The 20,384-nt window shown below is 28.8% G+C and overlaps 3 protein-coding genes across 4 annotated transcripts; all 3 read left to right on the top strand.

The window, feature by feature from the left end:
- Positions 1 to 7,063: 7,063 nt before the first annotated feature.
- On the top strand, positions 7,064 to 11,423 carry LOC122508652. Its single transcript, XM_043622124.1, has 4 exons — positions 7,064 to 7,166; positions 7,269 to 7,460; positions 7,639 to 8,902; positions 9,057 to 11,423. Exons 2-4 carry the CDS (start codon positions 7,374 to 7,376, stop codon positions 11,252 to 11,254), a joined length of 3,549 nt encoding a protein of 1,182 aa, XP_043478059.1. The 5' UTR covers positions 7,064 to 7,166; positions 7,269 to 7,373; the 3' UTR covers positions 11,255 to 11,423.
- Positions 11,424 to 12,219: 796 nt separating this feature from the next.
- Positions 12,220 to 17,285, top strand: LOC122508651. 2 transcript variants are annotated; one of them, XM_043622122.1, is made up of 5 exons: positions 12,220 to 12,377; positions 12,537 to 12,661; positions 13,038 to 13,066; positions 13,403 to 14,672; positions 14,789 to 17,285. In XM_043622122.1, exons 1-5 carry the CDS (start codon positions 12,328 to 12,330, stop codon positions 16,957 to 16,959), a joined length of 3,645 nt encoding a protein of 1,214 aa, XP_043478057.1. In that variant the 5' UTR covers positions 12,220 to 12,327; the 3' UTR covers positions 16,960 to 17,285. The 2 variants fall into 2 exon arrangements, with proteins under 2 accessions (XP_043478057.1, XP_043478058.1); XM_043622123.1 differs by having other exon boundaries at positions 12,274 to 12,377; positions 12,502 to 12,661.
- Positions 17,286 to 17,750: 465 nt separating this feature from the next.
- Positions 17,751 to 20,033, top strand: LOC122508656 (pancreatic triacylglycerol lipase-like). The gene is made up of 4 exons (XM_043622132.1): positions 17,751 to 17,802; positions 17,917 to 18,321; positions 18,430 to 18,672; positions 19,027 to 20,033. The coding sequence occupies exons 1-4, from the start codon at positions 17,754 to 17,756 to the stop codon at positions 19,530 to 19,532; spliced, it is 1,203 nt and encodes a 400-aa protein (XP_043478067.1). The 5' UTR covers positions 17,751 to 17,753; the 3' UTR covers positions 19,533 to 20,033.
- Positions 20,034 to 20,384: the final 351 nt, after the last annotated feature.

Below are 20,384 nucleotides of genomic sequence, written 5' to 3'. Positions count from 1 at the left end.
TTGACGAAATAGCGGATGCTTCTTTCTTAGTAACTTTGCATATGCCTCAACAAAGTAGGACTCTAACTGTGAACAATAAATTGGCATGGTCTTTAGCTAAATTAAATAAAATATATCATCAAAATTATTTACAAGACGAATACAAGGATTGGATTCATGCCTTTAAGCAATTTTCTTTTCCAAACGGTGGTTATTATTTGAGGAGAACAAATTATCCCGATTCTGTACTCAACAAAAATATTGATGAGTTTATATCTAAAATCGTATTCAATATTAAAAGTTTTAATAATTATTTTAATACCGAAGATGGAATGGACAACTTTTTAGAAAATCAGATTGTTGAATCGTATAGAGGCACGTGCAGTAATAATAAAAGAGCTTTCTTTGCTTGGAAAAATGAGGAAAATAGAGAGGCAATAACTGATATTCTGAAAGGCAAGAGAGTAACATTAGTGTCAAGAGGGTTAGATAGCGAAACAGACTCTTTGAAATTTAATAAAATTGGAATTGTTTTCACGTCCAAGGATCCTACCACTCAAGAGAGATTGTTTAGTATTTTAAGTAATTTCAAAGTAAATTTAACACATAGTGGGGACTCTGTCTATTCATTTTCTAACAAGAATTATGTCATACAAACAAATCCTGTAGATCTAATTTTTTATTACCCTGCAAGTGTAAATGAAATCGCAGGCACATCTTCACCGATGCATAGAAAATTTTCTTCTGGTGACTGTATTTTAAGTCCCTTTGCTACATGGACTGTCGAACTTCTTCCTGTGGGTAGAAATAGTTTTGGATTACTAGAGGAGTTTATTGGAAAAGTAGATTTAGAGCTGATTGGAGAGGGTCAACGTTTTAAATCAAATGGCTGTAACAAAATGTGTCAAGACCTGATTGAAAAAACTTATAAACATTTAGTTTAAAGTAATTATTTTTCTTCTATTCATTACATATTATTTAATTTATTTTTGTCGACGTAACATTATGCGGAATGTTACCTATTGCAGAAATTATATTTCAAGTTGGGATTTCCTTTTTTATTAAAGAATCAAGCAAACCTCGTTAATCTATCTTAAAAATTGTAATTATATTAGTAAAATAGTATATAGTTTTAAAATTTATCAGTAAGGGATATTATAATATAAGATTTTTATTATAAAATACTTAACAATTAAGTATAATTTTTGTCAATATTATGTAATTAATAAATAAAATGTTTCTTAACATACACCAATGTTTTTGGACTCTTTACATTCTATTAGGGAAATTGGGTTATATGATACTATCATTTTCATTTGTAAAGTAATAAAGAAAATAATAGTTCAAATAATGATTTAACTTAACATTATGTGAAAGCAAGAATAAAAATTATATTTCACAATTATAACATAAATTTTTTGACATTTTTTAAAAAGTGGATCAGTAGATCATAGGTTCGATTCTCGCGTGCGTTAGATTTTATTTACTTCTTAGGTTTGCGTTTATTCCGATTTTTCTGCATTTTATTCGTATAAGTATGCAATTTAAAGATTATATATATACTGTAAAATAATTTAATTAACAAATTTCTAATTTCTTTATAATTTTTAATATATATATTAGAGGAATATATATTAGTCTCTGCATATACTAACATTATTTATGAATTCGCTTTCGGTCATCATTTAATTGAAAAAAATAATAATTAATTAAAACTGATACTTATTATTAATAATTTAGGTTATTTCTTTACAAATATTATAAACTAATTAAAATTATAATGAAATAGAAAATACTGTCTGAGATGGTCCTTTCTAGGTCCAAAAATGGACCCATAAACTGGTCCTAACTAGGCTCCCAAGTTAGGACCAGGCTAAAATCGCATCACCAGCCATTGTTGGTCCAAACTACACTACCTACTTAGGTCCAAGCTATTAACAGGGCAAAATAGGTAGGACCATGCTAGGTCCAATTTTCATTTTCCACACGAGTAGGGAATAATAGTAAGCATCGTGTTGATCTTAATTAGAATAAATAAATTTACACAGCTTTGCATAAAAGTAAAGGAAATATAAGAAATAAAAATAAAATTACACATTAGAATTAAATTTCAAATTTAAATATTTGAAAACGTCAATGATATTTTCCCAAAAAGACAAATAGTAAAATAAAACGACGTTTGATCTTGACGTCATGTATAATAAATTCCAAATATCTACTATTTATTAAAAATGCGAAAAATTTGTTAAAATGTAAAATAATTCAAATACTTATTTACTTTATTGTAATTTTTGTTAAGATAGAACTATATATAATGAGAAACTTTTTAAGTTAAAAATGTAGAAAGTTTTTTCTATAAACATAAGTTTTGAATGACTCTAAAACTAAAATTTTTTAAAATTGTTTTTTAATAATTATGGAGTTACGACATATTATACTTTTTCTTTTATATTTATTCTCTTTGAATTCAGCTGTATTCTCGAATAATAATGACGAACTATCTGTAAGTATTTGTTACCATCAGTAAATTAAAGAATATTAAACTATTACTACTTATATCATTTTAAAATAAATATCTTTCATATGTAATCATTGTAAATTGTGTGGGATTAGCTCGTCGGTCAGGGTTTGTTTAACTATCGTTACACATATAATTTTAGTTTTAATATTAGTTTTTTTAGTTTTTAATTTTAATCTTTAAGTTGAGAACTGATTAAAGGTTGACAAATCAAAGAAACAATTTACAAATAATAATAACAACATATTGTATTTATGTTTTCTCTAGATTCAATGTATTCCAATAGATAAATACTACAAACAACAAGTGAAAGGGATCATTGTTCATACCAGTAAAATAAACAATAATTACTGTGGTTCACAAACACAGTTTATTGAGATTTTTGCTGAAGAAAAAGTTATTATCGACGAAGATATTAATTTGAAAGGCAGGCAGATACAGTTAGCAATAATTGCACCAATTTGGGAAGTAAAAGGTAAAAGAGAAATTAATTTAGATGGAATAGATGCCGTGAATTTGAATACACCAGCAGAGGATGGTAATGAATCCGGAAATAAACATGGAAAAGATGGAAATGCAGGATTACCGGGAGGATCTGCCGGAAGTTTCTATGGTGTTGCACAAGAAATTATCAATGAATTAAGTTTAATTATTTTAGCAAATGGTGGACGAGGAGGAAAAGGACAGAAAGGTGGCAATGGTGCTAACGGTAGAGCCGGTGTCGGTTTAAGGGATAAAAATGCATTTGACTGTGAGGCAGAAAAAGTGACGGGCTTTAAAGCGTCAAGAAATGGTGATTTGCAAGTCGTACATATGGCAGGATGGATACGTAAACACTATACTGTAGAGGGACAGAGTGGAACAAGTGGTGGAAGAGGAGGAAATGGAGGCGCTAAGGGATTAGGAGGTTTGGCAGGAAATACTGTTCTCTTCGATTTATCGAAAAGTGATGGTTACAGTTATGTTGTGATCGATGAGTCTAATGGTTTAGATGGTTCTGATGGAGTTAGGGGAATTGGAGGATTTGGAGGCCAAAATGGAGAATCAGTAGATATTAAATGTGACAAGGTTAGTGCATTTAGTTCATATACAACAACACTCACACCTTTGGGACTTACTATAGCATCGGGATCAAGAGGTACAGACGGACTTAATGGAAAGAGTTTAAAAATGCGTCAATTACCCAAGACAACAATCATTATACAAAACTTCCCACAAACTATAAATGAGTACAAATTATACATCAGATCTAGATTGAATAAAATTAACGTGAATAAACCAGTGCATTCTTTTTATAACTCATTAAACAGTCGACAGGAAATAACTAGGCTCTATGACCCAAAAAGTTTAGTTGAAGAATTTACAGGATTAGAATCACAATATTTTTTTTTGGAAGATCGTGACTATCTTACATCATCATACATTCATTTGGCAAGACGATTTGAAAATTATTTTAACAATACAAATTATGTTGACGAGAATGACAGGGCATATAAGGATGTTGCGAGAAATTTATACTGGCTCGTAGACAGTAAGTTTTCATTTAATCTCTCCTTGTTATACTATCTTTAAATTACATTGCAATTTTCTCTGATTATTATTATTTTTACTTTCTCTTTCCAGAAAGAATATCAGTGATTCAGGAACCAAAAGGATATACCGCACTAAAAAACATAGCTGATACTTACAACTCTAATGGAATAGTACCAAAAGGAGTATTATCAAAAATTGAGGATGTGTATAGCATAGTAATAGAACTTAACAATAGAATAAATAGCATAGATAATCATATAAAGAGGGCCAAAGATTTGATAAAGAATGAACTACAAGTTTCAATGAATGACTTACAGAATACATTAGATACGAAAATAGACACACTGTTAATGGAGATTACAGAATTAATTAAATCAACAATCAAGAAAGAGAATGAATTAATAGAAAAGCGTCAAGAGTTACAATCTACAATGCTGTTAAAAGGTATTTTTGGGATTTTGAAAATCAGTTGCGGAGTAATATCAGTTTTAAATCCAGCACTCGGAGTGGCAGCTGCTGTAGGCACATCAGCATTATCAGTTGCTGAATCATTTATCACAGACACTAATATTACAGCACAAACTGTGGAGATTGGTAAAATAGGTCAGGTAGTATCAACTGCCTCAGACAAATTTCTAGAAGGTATCGAACCCAATCAACGAGAAACCGTCTTTAACAATCATATATCGAATATGGTGAAGAACATGTCAAATACCGGAAAAGAAAATGTTAGAAAAATGAAAGATAAACTCATCAATATTTTCAAAGGAGAAAAAACCGAACAAGTGTTTCAAACCGAACAATTTGAACCAGTGTTAACAAGTTACAAATCATATAAATTTGATTCCGATTTCCAAAATGAAGAAACATCTATTATAAGCAAGAGTCAAGAGGCAGAAAGAAACAATGACATGATAAAGTTAAATGATTGCAAAATTCAATTGAACGTCTTAAAATTCATAAAAGTGAGCAGTGAAGTTTTGTCAACTGGATCTGCAACTATGGTAAACATTATGACAGATGTAACAAAAGTTAATGAAATGGACAGTACATTAAAAACTAATGCAGAAAATTTAAGAAAATTGTACACTACAGAAGAAGGTATATACAGTAAAACACAACCTATGATTGAGAAAATATTTACCGATATCATTCAAGTCAGACATAACATGAATAAAATGGATAGAAGTGAAATTGTAGTTGCTAATTGGAAAGTTCTTAGCACCATAGAAGAAGTACAAAGAAAAATGAATGAAACATTATCACGATTTAACACAACTGATGACATAAACTGGACTCTTCAAAAACTCTTGAAAACCTTTCAAGTTATAACTGACATTCACAAAGAAGTATCACAACATACTGATCGAATATCTGATTCGACGTTTCTAGCAGCGTTGCAATTGCCTAAAGAGAGTAGGATATTAAGCAAAGACCATAAATTTGCAGCCTCAGTGGCTCAATTGAAAAAAGTATTTCATCAAAATAAATTAAAAGATATGTACAAAGAATGGATTAATGCCTTTAAGCAGTATTCTTTTCCAAAAGGAGGAGAGTATTTACAAAAAACTGGATGGCCATATTCTTTTGTAAACAAGGACATGAATCAAATTACAGAAGAAATAAAGGCGAATATTGGTAATTTTCTGAAATATTTCACTGAGGAAAAGGAGAAAACAAAATTAAAGGACGAGTACAGTAACAGTCAATATAGAGGCAGCTGTAGTACAGATGGAAAAGCTTTCTTTGTTTGGAAAAAAGAAAATAGTAATCAAATAATAACTAATATTCTAAGGGGTCAAAAGACAACGATAATTTCCAAAGGATCTGTTGGTTCTATTGACTCTTTGAAATTCAACGAGATTGGGATTGTTTTCACCTCAATGAATACTGCAGTTCAAGATAAATTGTTTACAGTTTTAAAAACTTTTAAAGTTATATTGACACATCACGGGGACTCTACTTATAAATTTAATAACAAAAATTTTCTCATTGAAACCAAACCCGTTAGTTTTGAGTTTAAACACCCTGAGAAAAGAAATCAAATTTATAGTTTTTCGTCACCTGTACATGAAGAATTTGGTAATGGTAATTTCGTGTTAAGTCCATATGCAACATGGACTATTCAACTTATTCCCGAAGGTTTATATGATTTCAGATCACTAGAGGAGTTTGTTGGAAGAGTAGATTTAGAATTAATTGGAGAAAGTAATACATTCAAAGCTGATAGATGTGGTAAATTGTGTCAAGATACAATGACCACAGCTTACAAACTTTTAGCATAATAATAATTCTTTTATCAACCATTTACTACGTATTTTTTAAAAACTTTATAAGGAACATTGTATGTAGAATATCCATGTAGTTTGATTATTTAAATAAGAGAATGAAATATTATGAAATAATTTGTACTTGTTAGGAATTATGTTTACAAAAAAAAATAAAAAACTTTCACTGCAATATTGGTATTTTATTGAATTCACCAAAAAGTTAGCTTATCTAATTAATTACGAACATAAAAAGTTACAATTTGTTATTATAGAACTAAACTATTAGTTCAAACAATTACAATCAACAATATGTAAATAATAATCATTATTTGTTTTTATTAAATTTATTATTATTGTCATTAGCATTATTATTATTAATTATTATTATTCGTTACGTTGACGTGACAAAATACAGATGAAATAAAATATCATTATCATTAGCTGGATCTTCGGGATTGTCAGTTTTTGTATCTGTAATTCCAGAGGTCTGTGTATATACCATCAAAAATTATTGAAGTCATTAAAACAGCTTTCAAAAACACCTGTCGGATTAAATGTCAAATCGAAAGACGTCAATAAGAAAATACCTTCATCACATTCATTCAATTAAATATTTCCATTGATAATTATTTTGTAGTCTATTTAAACAAAAATCAGTTCTTAAAGTGATTTATTTGTACTTCTGACATAGAACTCTTTAGAAATATTTAAGTACATAATGTGTTAAATTTACTAATGGAAAACAAGTGTTTAAAAGAAAAAGTGTCATTACAGTATTAAGTCATCCTGATTAAATACTGTTAAAAATTTATTGGACAAATTGTCACTAAACTTTTTTATTAACATAACAAATAAAAAATTGTAATGTAAGTTATTAATCTTTTTTTTAATTGTAATTCAAACAGAATAGCAAAATTTCTTTAATATTTAAATTAAACTATTAATTCTATATATTCATTTCTTTACAGCTTTTCAAAATAAAGAGTATATAAGTTTTCTCCGTTAGAATACTTTATCCTGTTATAACATCAACTTATTCAAAAAAAGTTAGAGGAATTAACTTTCTGCTAACTATGGATTTTCGACATTTTCTGTTTTTTCTATTATTTTCAATAACTTCCAATTCCGCAAGACATTTAGATGACAATAACCAAGTTTTGGTAAGATAATCTTTATTAATGTTAAACTTTTACTACGAACAATTTTATTTACAAAAAATAAACACTAATTCAAAAAAAAAAAAAATTTTCAAAATCCGAAATACAAAATTCAAACGAATTTAGTTAAATTAATAGATAATCTAGTCGCTAATAGAAGAATCACTATCTTTTTTTCTAGATTCAATGTATTCCAATAGATAAATACTACAAACAACAAATGAAGGGGATCATTGTTCATACCAGTAAAGTAAACATTAATTACTGTGGTTCCCAAACACAGTTTATAGAGATATTTGCTGAAGAAAAAGTTATTATCGACAAAGATATTATTTTGAAAGGCAGGCAGATACAGTTAGCAATAATTGCTCCTATTTGGGAAGTAAATGATAATCGAGAAATTAATTTAGATGGAATAGATGCCGTGGATTTTAAAAAACCAGCAGCTGATGGTAATGACTCCGGAAATAAACATGGAGAAGATGGAAATGCAGGCTTACCGGGAGGATCTGCCGGAAGTTTCTATGGTGTTACAAAAGAAATTATAAATGAAAATCGTTTAATTATTTTTGCAAAAGGTGGCCTAGGAGGAAAAGGACAAATGGGTGGCCATGGTGCTAATGGCAGAGCTGGTGTCGGTTTAAGGGATAAAAATGCATTTGACTGTGATACAGAAAAGGTAAAGGGATTTAAAGTGTCAAAAAATGGTAATGTAAAATTGATACATCTGGCAGGACATATACAACGACAATATACTGTAGAGGGACAGACTGGATCAAGTGGTGGAAGAGGAGGAAATGGTGGCGTTAAGGGATTAGGAGGCTATGCAGGAAATGTTCTTCTCTTCGATTTATCGAAAAGTGATGGTTACAGTTATGTTGTAATCAATGAGTTTAATGGTTTAAATGGTTCTGATGGAGTTAGGGGAATTGGAGGATTTGGAGGCCAAAATGGAGAATCAGTAGATATTAAATGTGACAAGGTTAGTGCATTTAGTTCATATACAACAACACTCACACCTTTGGGACTTACTAAAGAATCGGGACCAAGGGGTGCAGAAGGACTTACTGGAGAAAGTTTAAGAATGCGTCAATTGCCCAAGACAACAATCATTATACAAAACTTCCCACAAACTATAAATGAGTATAAACTTTACATCAGATCTAGATTGAATAAAATTGACAGTAATAAACCAGTGCATTCTTTTTATGATTCATTAAACAGTCGACAGGAAATTACTAAGCTCTATGATGCTAAAAGTTTAGTTGACGAATTTACAGGATTAGAATCACAATATTTTCTCTTGGAAGATCGAGACTATCTTACATCATCATACGTTCATTTGTCTGGAAGATTTCAAGATTATTTAAATAATGCAAATTATGCTAAAGAAAATGATAGGGCTTATAAGGATATTCTAAGAACTTTGCAATGGCTTATACAGGGTAAATATTCTTTTATTTTATCTTTTACTATAGCGTTATTAAAGTGTAATTTTAACTAAATATTATTATACAAAATTTGTACGATTACAATCTACAATGAACTTAAAAGATTCTACAATATGCTAAACACCTAAAGATTTATTTCTCTTTCCAGAAAGAATTGCAGTGATCCAGGAACCAAAAGGGTATACCGTACTAACAAATATTGCTGATAGCTACAACTCTAATGGAATAGTACCAAAAGAAGTATTATCAGAAATTGAGGATGTGTACTATAAAGTAGAAGCACTTAATGATAGAATAAATAGCATAGACAATCTTACAAATAGGGCCAAAGATTTGATAAAGAATGAGCTACAAGTTTCCATGAAAGACTTACAGAATACATTAGATACAAAAATAGATACACTGTTAAAGGAGATTACAGAATTAATTAAATCAACAATCAAGAAAGAGAATGAATTAATAGAAAAGCGTCAAGAGTTACAAACTACAATGCTGTTAAAAGGTATATTTGGGATTTTGAAAATCACTTGCGGAGTAGTATCAGTTTTAAATCCAGCACTCGGAGTAGCAGCTGCTGCAGGCACATCAGCATTATCAGTTGCTGAATCATTTATCACAGACACTAATATCACGGCACAAGTTACAGAAATTGGTAAAATAGGTCAGGTAGTAACAAGTGCCTCAGACAAATTTCTAGAAGGTATTGAACCGAAACAACGAGAAACAGTCTTTAACAATCATATATCGAATATGGTGAAGAACATGTCAAATACCGGAAAAGAAAATGTTAGAAAAATGAAAGATAAACTCATCAATATTTTCAAAGGAGAAAAAACCGAACAAGTGTTTCAAACCGAACAATTTGAACCAATGTTAACAAGTTACAAATCATATAAATTCGATTCAGATTTTCAAGATGAAGAAATATCTATTAACAATAATATTCGACAGGCAAATAGAAATAATGATATGATAAAGTTAAATGATTGCAAAATTCAATTAAACGTATTAAAATTCATAAAAGTAAGTAATGAAGTTTTGTCAACTGGATCTGCTACTATGGTAAACATTATGACAGATGTAACAAAAGTTAATGAAATTGACAAAACATTAAAATCAAATGCGGATAATTTGAAAAAATTGTACAATACCGAAGAAGGTATATACAGTAAAACACAACCTATGATTGAGAAAATATTTACCGATATAAATCAAGTCAAACATAACATGAATAAAATGGATAGAAGTGAAATTGTAGTTGCTAATTGGAAAGTTCTTAGCACTATAGAAGAAGTACAAAGAAAATTGAACGAAACATTTCAACGATTTAACACAACTGATGATATAAACTGGACTCTTCAAAAACTCTCCAAAACCTTTCAAGTTATAACCAACATTCACATAGTGATAACACAAAATTATGATCGAATATCAGAATCAAAGTTCGTAGGAGTTATGCATTTACCTAAACAGAGTAGAATATTGAGCAAAGATCATAAATTTTCAGCGTCAGTGGCTCAATTGAAAAAAGTCTTTCATCAAAATAAATTAAAAGACATGTACAAGGAATGGATTTATGCCTTTAAGCAGTATTCTTTTCCAAAAGGAGGAGAATTTTTACAAGAAACTGGATGGCCATATTCTTTCGTAGACAAGGATGTGAATCAAATTACAGAAGAAATAAAGGCGAATATTGATAATTTTCTGAAATATTTTACTGTGGAAAAAGAGAAAAGAAAATTAGTGGAGAACATCAAAGCAGATCAATATAGAGGCAGCTGTAGTACAGATGGAAAAGCTTTCTTTGTTTGGAAAAAAGAAAATAGTAATCAAGTAATTGCTAATATTTTAAGAGGTCATAAGACGACAATAGTTTCAAAAGGATCCGCTGGTTCGATTGACTCTTTAAAATTCAACAAGATTGGAATTGTTTTTACCTCAATGGATAATGCAGTTCAAAATAAATTGTTTACCGTTTTAAGTACGTTTAGAGTGAATTTAACACATCACGGGGACTCTACTTATAAATTTAATAACAAATATTTTATCATTGAAACCAAACCAATTAATTTAGATTTTAAATATCCTAAGGAAAGAAATCAAATTTCTAGTTTTTCGCCACCTTTACATGAAGAATTTGGTAATGGTGATTGCGTGTTAAGTCCATATGCAACATGGACTGTTGAACTTATTCCCGAAGGTGCATATGATTTAACATTACTGGAGGGTTTTATTGGTAGAGTAGATTTAGAATTAATTGGAGAAGCTAATTCATTCAAACCTGACAGATGTGGTAAATTGTGTCAAGATACAATGACCACAGCTTACAAACTCTTAGCGGAATAATAATTCTTTTATCAACTGTTAACAACTTATTTTTTAAAACCTATGGAACATTATATGTAGAATGTCTATGTAGGTTGATTATCCAAATAAGAGAATGAAATATTATGAAATAACTTGTACTTGTTAAGAATTATGTTAAATAGGTTTAAATAAAAAAATTATACAGCAATATTGGTATTTTGATTTTCTTTAAGTTTTTTTTAATCTTTTTAATTAACATTTTTTCTTAATCAGAAATAATATTTTCTTTAAAAAAAACAGAATTATAATCTTCTTTTTTTATAAAACTAATATTTTTTTCATGAACATTATATAATCTACAACAATTTAAGAAAGCAATAAACTAAAATGTACACGTGTGTTTTAAAAGAACAAGTTTTGAAAAAAGTTTTTGAAATAATAAATATGTAGTATATTCATTAATTTATTCGTCCATTTTTTTATCATTGTTCAACATTAATAGTATTTATGATTTACAAATGTACTTATTTCATAATCTTCTTTTTTGCGTTTTAATTCTTTCTTCCAACTAAATTTTTTTAAATGCTTTTAAAATTTGATTTAAATTAGAAATGAATTTATAAAAATTAAGAATATATTTTTTTAAATAAATAAGTAAATAAAACATTTCAACAGAGAGACAGAAAATTAGTAAAAGAATTATCAGTTTAAACTGTATCGATGATTAAAATATATTAACATGTTTTTGATATTTTTTACTAATTATTTACAAAAATTGCTTATGGTTCTTGTTTCATTGAGTTTCTTATATTCTCTTTTACATTTAAGGGTTCGGGTTTAATGAAATTTCAATTTTATCAAAAGTTACAGTGTTTTAAATTATGTTTTGATATAGTTTAAATTCAGGTGCGGGTCCCCTTAAAATTATAAATTATAATTATAAAAATTATAATATAATTTGTAAAATATTGAGAATTAACTTACATAATGTCAATATTGTAAAGTTTACGATATCTACCACTCAAGGTAAAAATTTTTTTTTAAATTTTATGTTTTTATTTTTTTTTAATATTATACGATAGTTCAATGGTATAAAAGCGGGGCACGATAATATGATTTTCTCTTACTATTCAACATTGAAAAATTCTACACTACACTTTTGGTAAGAAAATTATTATTATTATTATTACTTATAAATTAATATTTAATTTAAATTAACTGTACATTTATAAGTAATGAATTTTTTATTTTGCAATTGTAAATAAAAAATTTACTCTCTAAATAAGAATTAATGAAAAGTTACTAACGAATTGTCAAAAAGTCGTCCACTAAGCTGTACAAGGACATTAGAAATAATGGCAACTCCAATATCATTAAGTATTGCAATTTTGGTCCTTCTGTCAATATACGTCAATACTTATTGTGAAAGACAGACAGGAAATAGTGGTAAGTTGAGTTGAATAATACTCTAAATATTTAGATTTGTATATGATATTTGTTAATTACTTCAAATATGTAAAATTTGTAGACTAAATTGCTGAAATTTAGTCAAAGTATCATTAAATACTCCCCTCAATGTTCTTTTATTCATTTTTTTCTCTCTTTAAGTTGAGTCTCCAATGCATCGATGTTCATAGCTATAGGTATACTAAAGTATGATGTGGTATATCTATAGCTATGAACATCGATGTGCACCTTCTCTCACATTGGAGACTCAACTTTACATAGCATATCCCAATTAGCATATACTTTTAGGAACTATTTAATACATTTAATTTTTTTTAAATAATAATAGACTTTTTATATTTTCTGCTTTCTTAAGTATCAACAAATGAAAATAATGCTATATCCGTAAGTATATTTTCTACATTTATTTATACTGTTTAGATTTTTGTAGTTTAAGGTTGATTAAAGGTTCTTCTCTCATAACCTGAAGTAATTACAACTTAAAGATCTGCTTGATTAAAAATTAATCAATGATTAAATCCTTAATCAATCAATCATGAGCCGTTAAATTGGCTTTAATCATTGATTAACTTTTAATTGAGGCAATTAAGATATACTACCATTGACAAACTCAAAAGTCTCTCATGCATGCTTCCACTTTTCTTTACTTCCTCTCATCTTCTCTGAGAATAATAATTTTAATGTCAAATATTTTAGCTTATAGATTTAATTTTTTTCTAGACTAAATGTATTCCAATAAATAAATACTACAAACAACAAGTGACTGGAAACGTCGTTCATACCAGTAAAATAAACATTAATTACTGTGGTTCCCAAACACAATTTATAGAGATATTTGCTGAAGAGAAAGTTATTATCGACGAAGATATTAATTTGAAAGGCAGGCAGATACAGTTAGCAATAATTGCTCCGATTTGGGAAGTAAAAGATAATCGAGAAATTAATTTAGATGGAATAGATGCCGACGATTTTAAGAAATCAGCAGAGAATGGTAATGAATCCGGAAATAAACATGGAGAAGATGGAAATGCAGGATTACCGGGAGGATCTGCCGGAAGTTTCTATGGTGTTGCAAAAGAAATGATCAAAGGACATAATTTAATAATTTTAGCAAATGGTGGGCGAGGAGGAAAAGGACAAGAAGGTGGCAATGGTACGAACGGTAGAGCGGGTGTAAGTTTAATGGATAAAAAAGCATTTGACTGTGAGGCAGGAAATGTAACGGGATTTAAGGTGTCAAAAATTGACAATGTGCCAGGAGGATTGATGACAGGATTTTCACGAAAATACTATACTGTAGAAGGACATAGTGGAACAAGTGGTGGAAGAGGAGGAAATGGTGGCGCTAAGGGATTAGGGGGTTTGGCAGGAAATATTCTTCTCTTCGATTTATCGAAAAGTGATGGTAACAGTTATGTTGTAATCAATAACTATACTGGTTTAGATGGTTTTGATGGAGTTAGGGGAATTGGAGGATTTGGAGGACAAAATGGAAAATCAGGAACAATTACATGTCAACAGAAAAATATATTTGGTAAATATAAACCATTAGAATTACTTATACCTTTAGGACTTACTAATGAATCGGGATCAAGAGGTACAGACGGACTTACTGGAAAGAGTTTAAAAATGCGTCAATTACCCAAGACAACAATCATTATACAAAACTTCCCACAAACAATAAATGAGTATAAATTTTACATCAGATCTAGATTCAATAAAATTAACGGTAATATATTAGTGCATTCTTTTTATGACTCATTAAATGGTCGACAGGAAATAACTAAGCTGTATGATGCAAAAAGTTTAGTTGACGAATTTACAGGATTGGAATCACAATATTTTTTCTTGGCAGATCGTGACTGTCTTACATCATCATATGTTCATTTGTTTAGAAGATTTCAAGAGTATATAAAGAATGCAAATTATGCTGAAGAAAATGATAGGACTTATAAGGATATTTTGAGAAACTTGCACTGGCTCATACAGGGTAAATATTCTTTTAATTTATCTTCGTAACTGAAAGTTTTAATACTAGTATTAAAGTAATATTAAAATGTTATTAAAACAACAATGATAAATCTAAAGATTTATTTCTCTTTCCAGAAAGAATTACAGTGATCCAGGAACCAAAAGGGTATACCGTACTAACAAATATTGCTGATAGTTACAACTCTAATGGGATAGTACCAAAAGGACTATTATCAAAAATTGAGGATGTGTACAGCATAGTAATAGAACTTAACAATAGAATAAATAGCATAGATAATCATATAAAAAGGGCCAGAGATTTGATAAAGAATGAACTACAAGTTTCAATGAATGACTTACAGAATACATTAGATACAAAAATAGATACACTGTTAATGGAGATTACAGAATTAATTAAATCAACAACCAAGAAAGAGAATGAATTAATAGAAAAGCGTGAAGAGTTACAATCTACAATGCTGTTAAAAGGTATATTTGGGATTTTGAAAATCAGTTGCGGAGTAGTATCAGTTTTAAATCCAGCACTCGGAGTGGCAGCTGCTGTAGGCACATCAGCATTATCAGTTGCTGAATCATTTAAAACCGACACTAATATCGCGGACCAAGTAACAGAGATTGGTAAATTAGGTCAGGTAGTATCAAGTGTCTCAGACAAATTTCTAGAAGGTATCGAACCTAGTGAACGAGAATCATTCTTTAACAATCATATATCAAATATGGTGAAGAACATGTCAAATACCGGAATAGAAAATGTTATAAAAATGAAAGAAAAGTTCATCAATATTTTCAAAGAACCAAAAACAGAACCAGTGTTAACAAGTTACAAATCATATAAATTCGATTCAGATTTTCAAGATGAAGAAATATCTATTAAGAATGATATTCAACAGGCAATTAAAAACAAAGATATAATAACTTTTAATGATTGCAAAATTCAATTAAACGTATTAAAATTCATAAAAGTGAGTAATGAAGTTTTGTCACCTGGATCTGCTACTATGGTAAACATTATGACAGATGTAACAAAAGTTAATGAAATTGACAATACATTAAAAGCTAATGCGAAAAATTTGAAAAATTTGTACACTATCGAAGAAGGTATATACAGTACAACTCAACCTATGATTGATAAAATATTTACCGATATAAATCAAGTCAAACATAACATGAATAATATGGATAGAAGTGAAATTATAGTTGCTAACTGGAAAGTTTTTAGCACTTTAGAAGAAGTACAAAGAAAAGTGAAGGATACATTAAAACTGTTTCACACAACTGATGATATAGACTGGACTCTTCAAAAACTCTCCAATACCTTTCAAGTTATAACAGACATTCACAAAGAGATATCACAACAAAGAAATCAAATATCTGATTCGACGTTTGTAACAGCGTTGCATTTGCCTGAAGAGAGTAGGATATTAAGCAAAGACCATAAATTTGCAGCCTCAGTAGCTCAATTGAAAAAAGTATTTCATCAAAATAAATTAAAAGACATGTACAACGAATGGATTTATGCTTTTAAGCAATATTCTTTTCCAAAAGGAGGAGAGTATTTAAATGAAACAGGATGGCCATATTCTTTCGTAGACAAGGATGTGAATCAAATTACAGAAGAAATAAAGGCGAATATTGATAATTTTCTGAAATATTTTACTGTGGAAAAAGAGAAAAGAAAATTAGTGGAGAATAACAAAGCAGATCAATATAGAGGCAGCTGTAGTACAGATGGAAAAGCTTTCTTTGTTTGGAAAAAAGAAAATAGTAATCAAGTAATTGCTAATATTTTAAGAGGTCATAAGACGACAATAATTTCCAAAGGATCCGTTGGTTCGATTGACTCTTTAAAATTCAACAAGATTGGAATTGTTTTCACTTCAGTGAATACGTCAATTCAAGATAATTTGTTCAGAGTTTTAAGTACCTTTAGAGTAAATTTAACACATCACGGGGACTCTACTTATAAATTTAATAACAAAAATTTTCTCATTGAAACCAAACCAGTTAATTTAGATTTTAAATATCCTAAGGAAAGAAATCAAATTTCTAGTTTTTCGCCACCTTTACATGAAGAATTTGGTAATGGTAATTGCGTGTTAAGTCCATATGCAACATGGACTGTTGAACTTATTGCCGAAGGTGCATATGATTTAACATCACTGGAGGGTTTTATTGGTAGAGTAGATTTAGAATTAATTGGAGAAGGTAATTCATTTAAACCTGACAGATGTGGTAAATTGTGTCAAGATACAATGACCACAGCTTACAAACTCTTAGCGGAATAATAATTCTTTTCTTAACTGTTTATATGTATTTTTTAAAAACCCAAATAAAAAAATTATTAAGAATTCTTAAAACCATTTGTTAAATACTAAAAATTTGTTTCTAGTAAAAATCTCTCTAGTTAATTCATATATCTTTTCTGTAATTATCAAAATTTTATCAAAAAAAATTTTTTTTAGTGAAAAATAATGTCTACATTATTTTTGTATAAAAACGATATTTCACCAGGGTCAATGTTATTAATTCACGTAATATTTTTATTTTAAATTTTTTTTCTACTTTTTTTAATTCTATAGAATTATTCTTTAATCCCTTACAATTTACTGATAATTATATTAATAAAAAAATAATAATTATATTCTTCTTTACCTGTTTGTATTTCCTGTTTTTATAATAATGAAAATAAATATAATAAAAATGAGAAACTAATACTGTATTTACCTTATTGGCATTTCCAGTTATAGATAAGATTTTGTTTATTGTGTATTTAGTAATAGTGAAGGAATGAAGTAAATTTTAATTTATGCTCGATGTGAGTCATTTTTATTTATTTGATGCATTATTTAAAAAAAAATTAGTCTTTTATGACGTTTAAATAGATTATATTAAATTTTTCCATGTTGCAACATTTTTTATGTATAAAACAAATTAGAAAAAAATACCGATTTATTATAATTATTTCTTTTTACATTTTTAGTTCGGCGAAAAAATTCAAAATTTTTTTTTGTAAAACGATAGTAGATGTTATTAATAATTACGAATTTTTAAATTTATAGACTTTAAAAAATTAATATCAATGAAAGAATTAATGGTCGTAATTTTATTAATTCCTCTTGTGCAAGCCAGTAAGTACTACTTTGCTTGAAATTCGTTTTATTACTAAGGAAACAAATTAAAATAATAAATTAAAATTTGTGGAAAGAATAAAAATAAAATTGAAATATATTGTTTCTTTTCAGTAACAATTGAATGGATAAATGAAATTAACGATGTTTTACAAAATCACACTCAACTTGTAAAAGATTACATATTTAATGAAATTGAAAAACTCACTAGATCACTAGTGTATTTTGAAGATGATAAAAAGGATAAAGTTCCTACGAAGCTCACATTTACAAATGAGAGTATTAAAGTACCGAAAGAAATTACAATAAATAAGAATAATAGAACAAATATTGATTTAAATACAATAGTGTCATTTCGTTTATACACATTGGAAATATTGGGCGATTATGAAATTTTGAAATTCAATAATAGTGATAGTTTGAATAAAAGTCATTTTAATACGAGACGAGCAACTAAATTAATTACGCACGGTTATTTAACTTCTGGCGATGGACCGTCATGCACCTTGATACGAGATGGTATTTTTTTTAAATTTTATTTTAATTTATTGCAATACCTGCAGCATATGCTGATCAAAAATTATTTCGTACCTATCTACAAAAAATTTATTACAAAATTCTTTTCAGCGTTTCTGAATAAATCCGATTCAAACGTAATCGTCATTGATTGGAGTCCTGCATCGAAAGATTCATATTTATTGGCAAGGTTATTAGTGCCACTAATTGGAGTTCACGTTGGTAAAATGCTATCATTTTTAGAGGACAATGGAATGGATGAAGGTACAACAACACTTGTTGGACATTCGCTTGGTGCACATATAATGGGAATTGCTGGAAAGAATGTTAAAAGAAGAGTAAAATACCTTATTGGTATGTTAAAGTAATTATTCTATATTATTTATTTATTTAAGAAACATAACGGGACATGCCCTTTCGTACAAGAGTACTCCTGAAACTAATATGAACAATACATTTATTTTACTTAAATCTAGGTTGATACTTCATTGTGTGTGAAAAATATCAGTTTCTATTAAATATAATGTTACGTAATGCTGCTTTTGTGGTATTATCGTCAAAAGAATCATCATGCGTATGACAATCAAAAGGAATATTAAGCATTCTTGCAGCAAATCTAAGAAATTAATTTTGAACACGTTCAATTCTAATTTGAGGAATTAACCTTAAATTCGAACAATTAAAAATTATATTCATCTTCTTCAACAGGACTCGATCCGGCAATGCCTCTCTTTCGTTTCGTTGAACCGTCAGAAAGAATTTCCACTGGTGACGCAGATTTCGTCGAAGTAATTCACACGGACGCTGGAATTTTAGGTCTTCCGGAGACAGTTGGCGATTATGATTTCTATCCAAATGGAGGAATGTTTCAGCCAGGCTGTGAAAGTGAGGATTTACTTTATACAGCGGCGTGTTCACATTCAAGATCCTATATGTATTACGCCGAATCAATTGCAAATCCATCGCATCCATTTTATTCACTTCAGTGTGACGATTATAGTGCCTTCAAGTATAATGTCTGCACATCGTATGACGATATTATGGGATCAATTAATCAAACATCAAATCGAACTGGTCGTTATTATTTAAATACAAATTCAGAATCACCATATTCCCTGGGTAAAGGCTACGGGAAACCGATATGTTCACAATGGGATATTGTCAATTTTTTTCAAAATATTGTTAGCAAAGCGACGGGCGGTTATATTTGCTAAATTCATTGATAATTTACAATTACAAAAGATTTACAGCTTAACCCCTTTGATTGCGAATGGCGAAGATCTTTTTCATTTCGGACTTTTCTCAGAACTTTTCTCAGGTTTTCGTAGTTGCTGATTTCAACTAAGACATCAGTTTTCAAAAATTCAAAATGGCGGATCCAATATGGCGAACGAATTTTTAAAATTTACATAATTTTGCCTGAAACTTGTAACTCAGGTTTTTTTCAGGATCGCTGATTTCAAATAAGACATCAGTTTTCATAAATTCAAAATGGCGGATCCAATATGGCGAACAAATTTTTAAAATTTACGTAACTTTGCTTGAAACTTGTTACTCGTGGGTTATCGGAATCGCTGGTTACGAATATATTGCTACTTTTCAAAAATTAAATATGGCGGACGAATTTTCAAAATTTTTTAAACAAAAATGGAAACCTAAAATTTTTAAAAGTTCACCATTTTTCTAGAAACTTGTTACTCATGGTTTTCGGAGTTTCAAACAGTTAAGGGGTTAAATATCTTGAAACAAAACAGAGACAAAATTTAAAACAGAATTTTAAAAAATTTGAATTAGTAATAAATATTAATTAAATTAATATTTATTTTAATAAATTAAATAATAAATATTTATTATCATCATTTAAATCTAATTTTAAAAAAAACTATGGCTTGCTATGAATAATTCTCAAAAGAAATTAATCTCAATTGTGCAAAAATATAAAAATGACAAAAAATTTCAATTAGAGACAAGTCAGAATATTTTTGAAAAAAAGTTTAACCGGTTTTTAATCTTCTTCTATTTATTTTTTGTAAAACAAATTTAAAGTCCAAAATTAGCTTATATTT

Source organism: Leptopilina heterotoma, unplaced genomic scaffold, assembly GCF_015476425.1.
Source record: "Leptopilina heterotoma isolate Lh14 unplaced genomic scaffold, ASM1547642v1 Lhet_55, whole genome shotgun sequence".
NCBI classification, from domain to species: Eukaryota; Metazoa; Arthropoda; class Insecta; order Hymenoptera; family Figitidae; genus Leptopilina; species Leptopilina heterotoma.
This window is presented reverse-complemented; position numbering and strand designations above follow the sequence as displayed.

Bases quoted from the DNA above. Each gene is read 5' to 3' on its own strand.
- LOC122508651 (XM_043622122.1), top strand. From the start codon at position 12,328: ATGATTTTCTCTTACTATTCAACATTGAAAAATTCTACACTACACTTT. The intron at 12,662-13,037 runs GTAAGTTGAGTT...TGCTTTCTTAAG, and splicing joins AAGACAGACAGGAAATAGTG to TATCAACAAATGAAAATAAT. The intron at 14,673-14,788 runs GTAAATATTCTT...TTCTCTTTCCAG, and splicing joins CTTGCACTGGCTCATACAGG to AAAGAATTACAGTGATCCAG.
- LOC122508656 (XM_043622132.1), top strand. From the start codon at position 17,754: ATGAAAGAATTAATGGTCGTAATTTTATTAATTCCTCTTGTGCAAGCC. The intron at 17,803-17,916 runs GTAAGTACTACT...GTTTCTTTTCAG, and splicing joins AATTCCTCTTGTGCAAGCCA to TAACAATTGAATGGATAAAT. The intron at 18,673-19,026 runs GTATGTTAAAGT...CTTCTTCAACAG, and splicing joins AAGAGTAAAATACCTTATTG to GACTCGATCCGGCAATGCCT.
- LOC122508652 (XM_043622124.1), top strand. From the start codon at position 7,374: ATGGATTTTCGACATTTTCTGTTTTTTCTATTATTTTCAATAACTTCC. The intron at 7,461-7,638 runs GTAAGATAATCT...CTTTTTTTCTAG, and splicing joins ATGACAATAACCAAGTTTTG to ATTCAATGTATTCCAATAGA. The intron at 8,903-9,056 runs GTAAATATTCTT...TTCTCTTTCCAG, and splicing joins TTTGCAATGGCTTATACAGG to AAAGAATTGCAGTGATCCAG.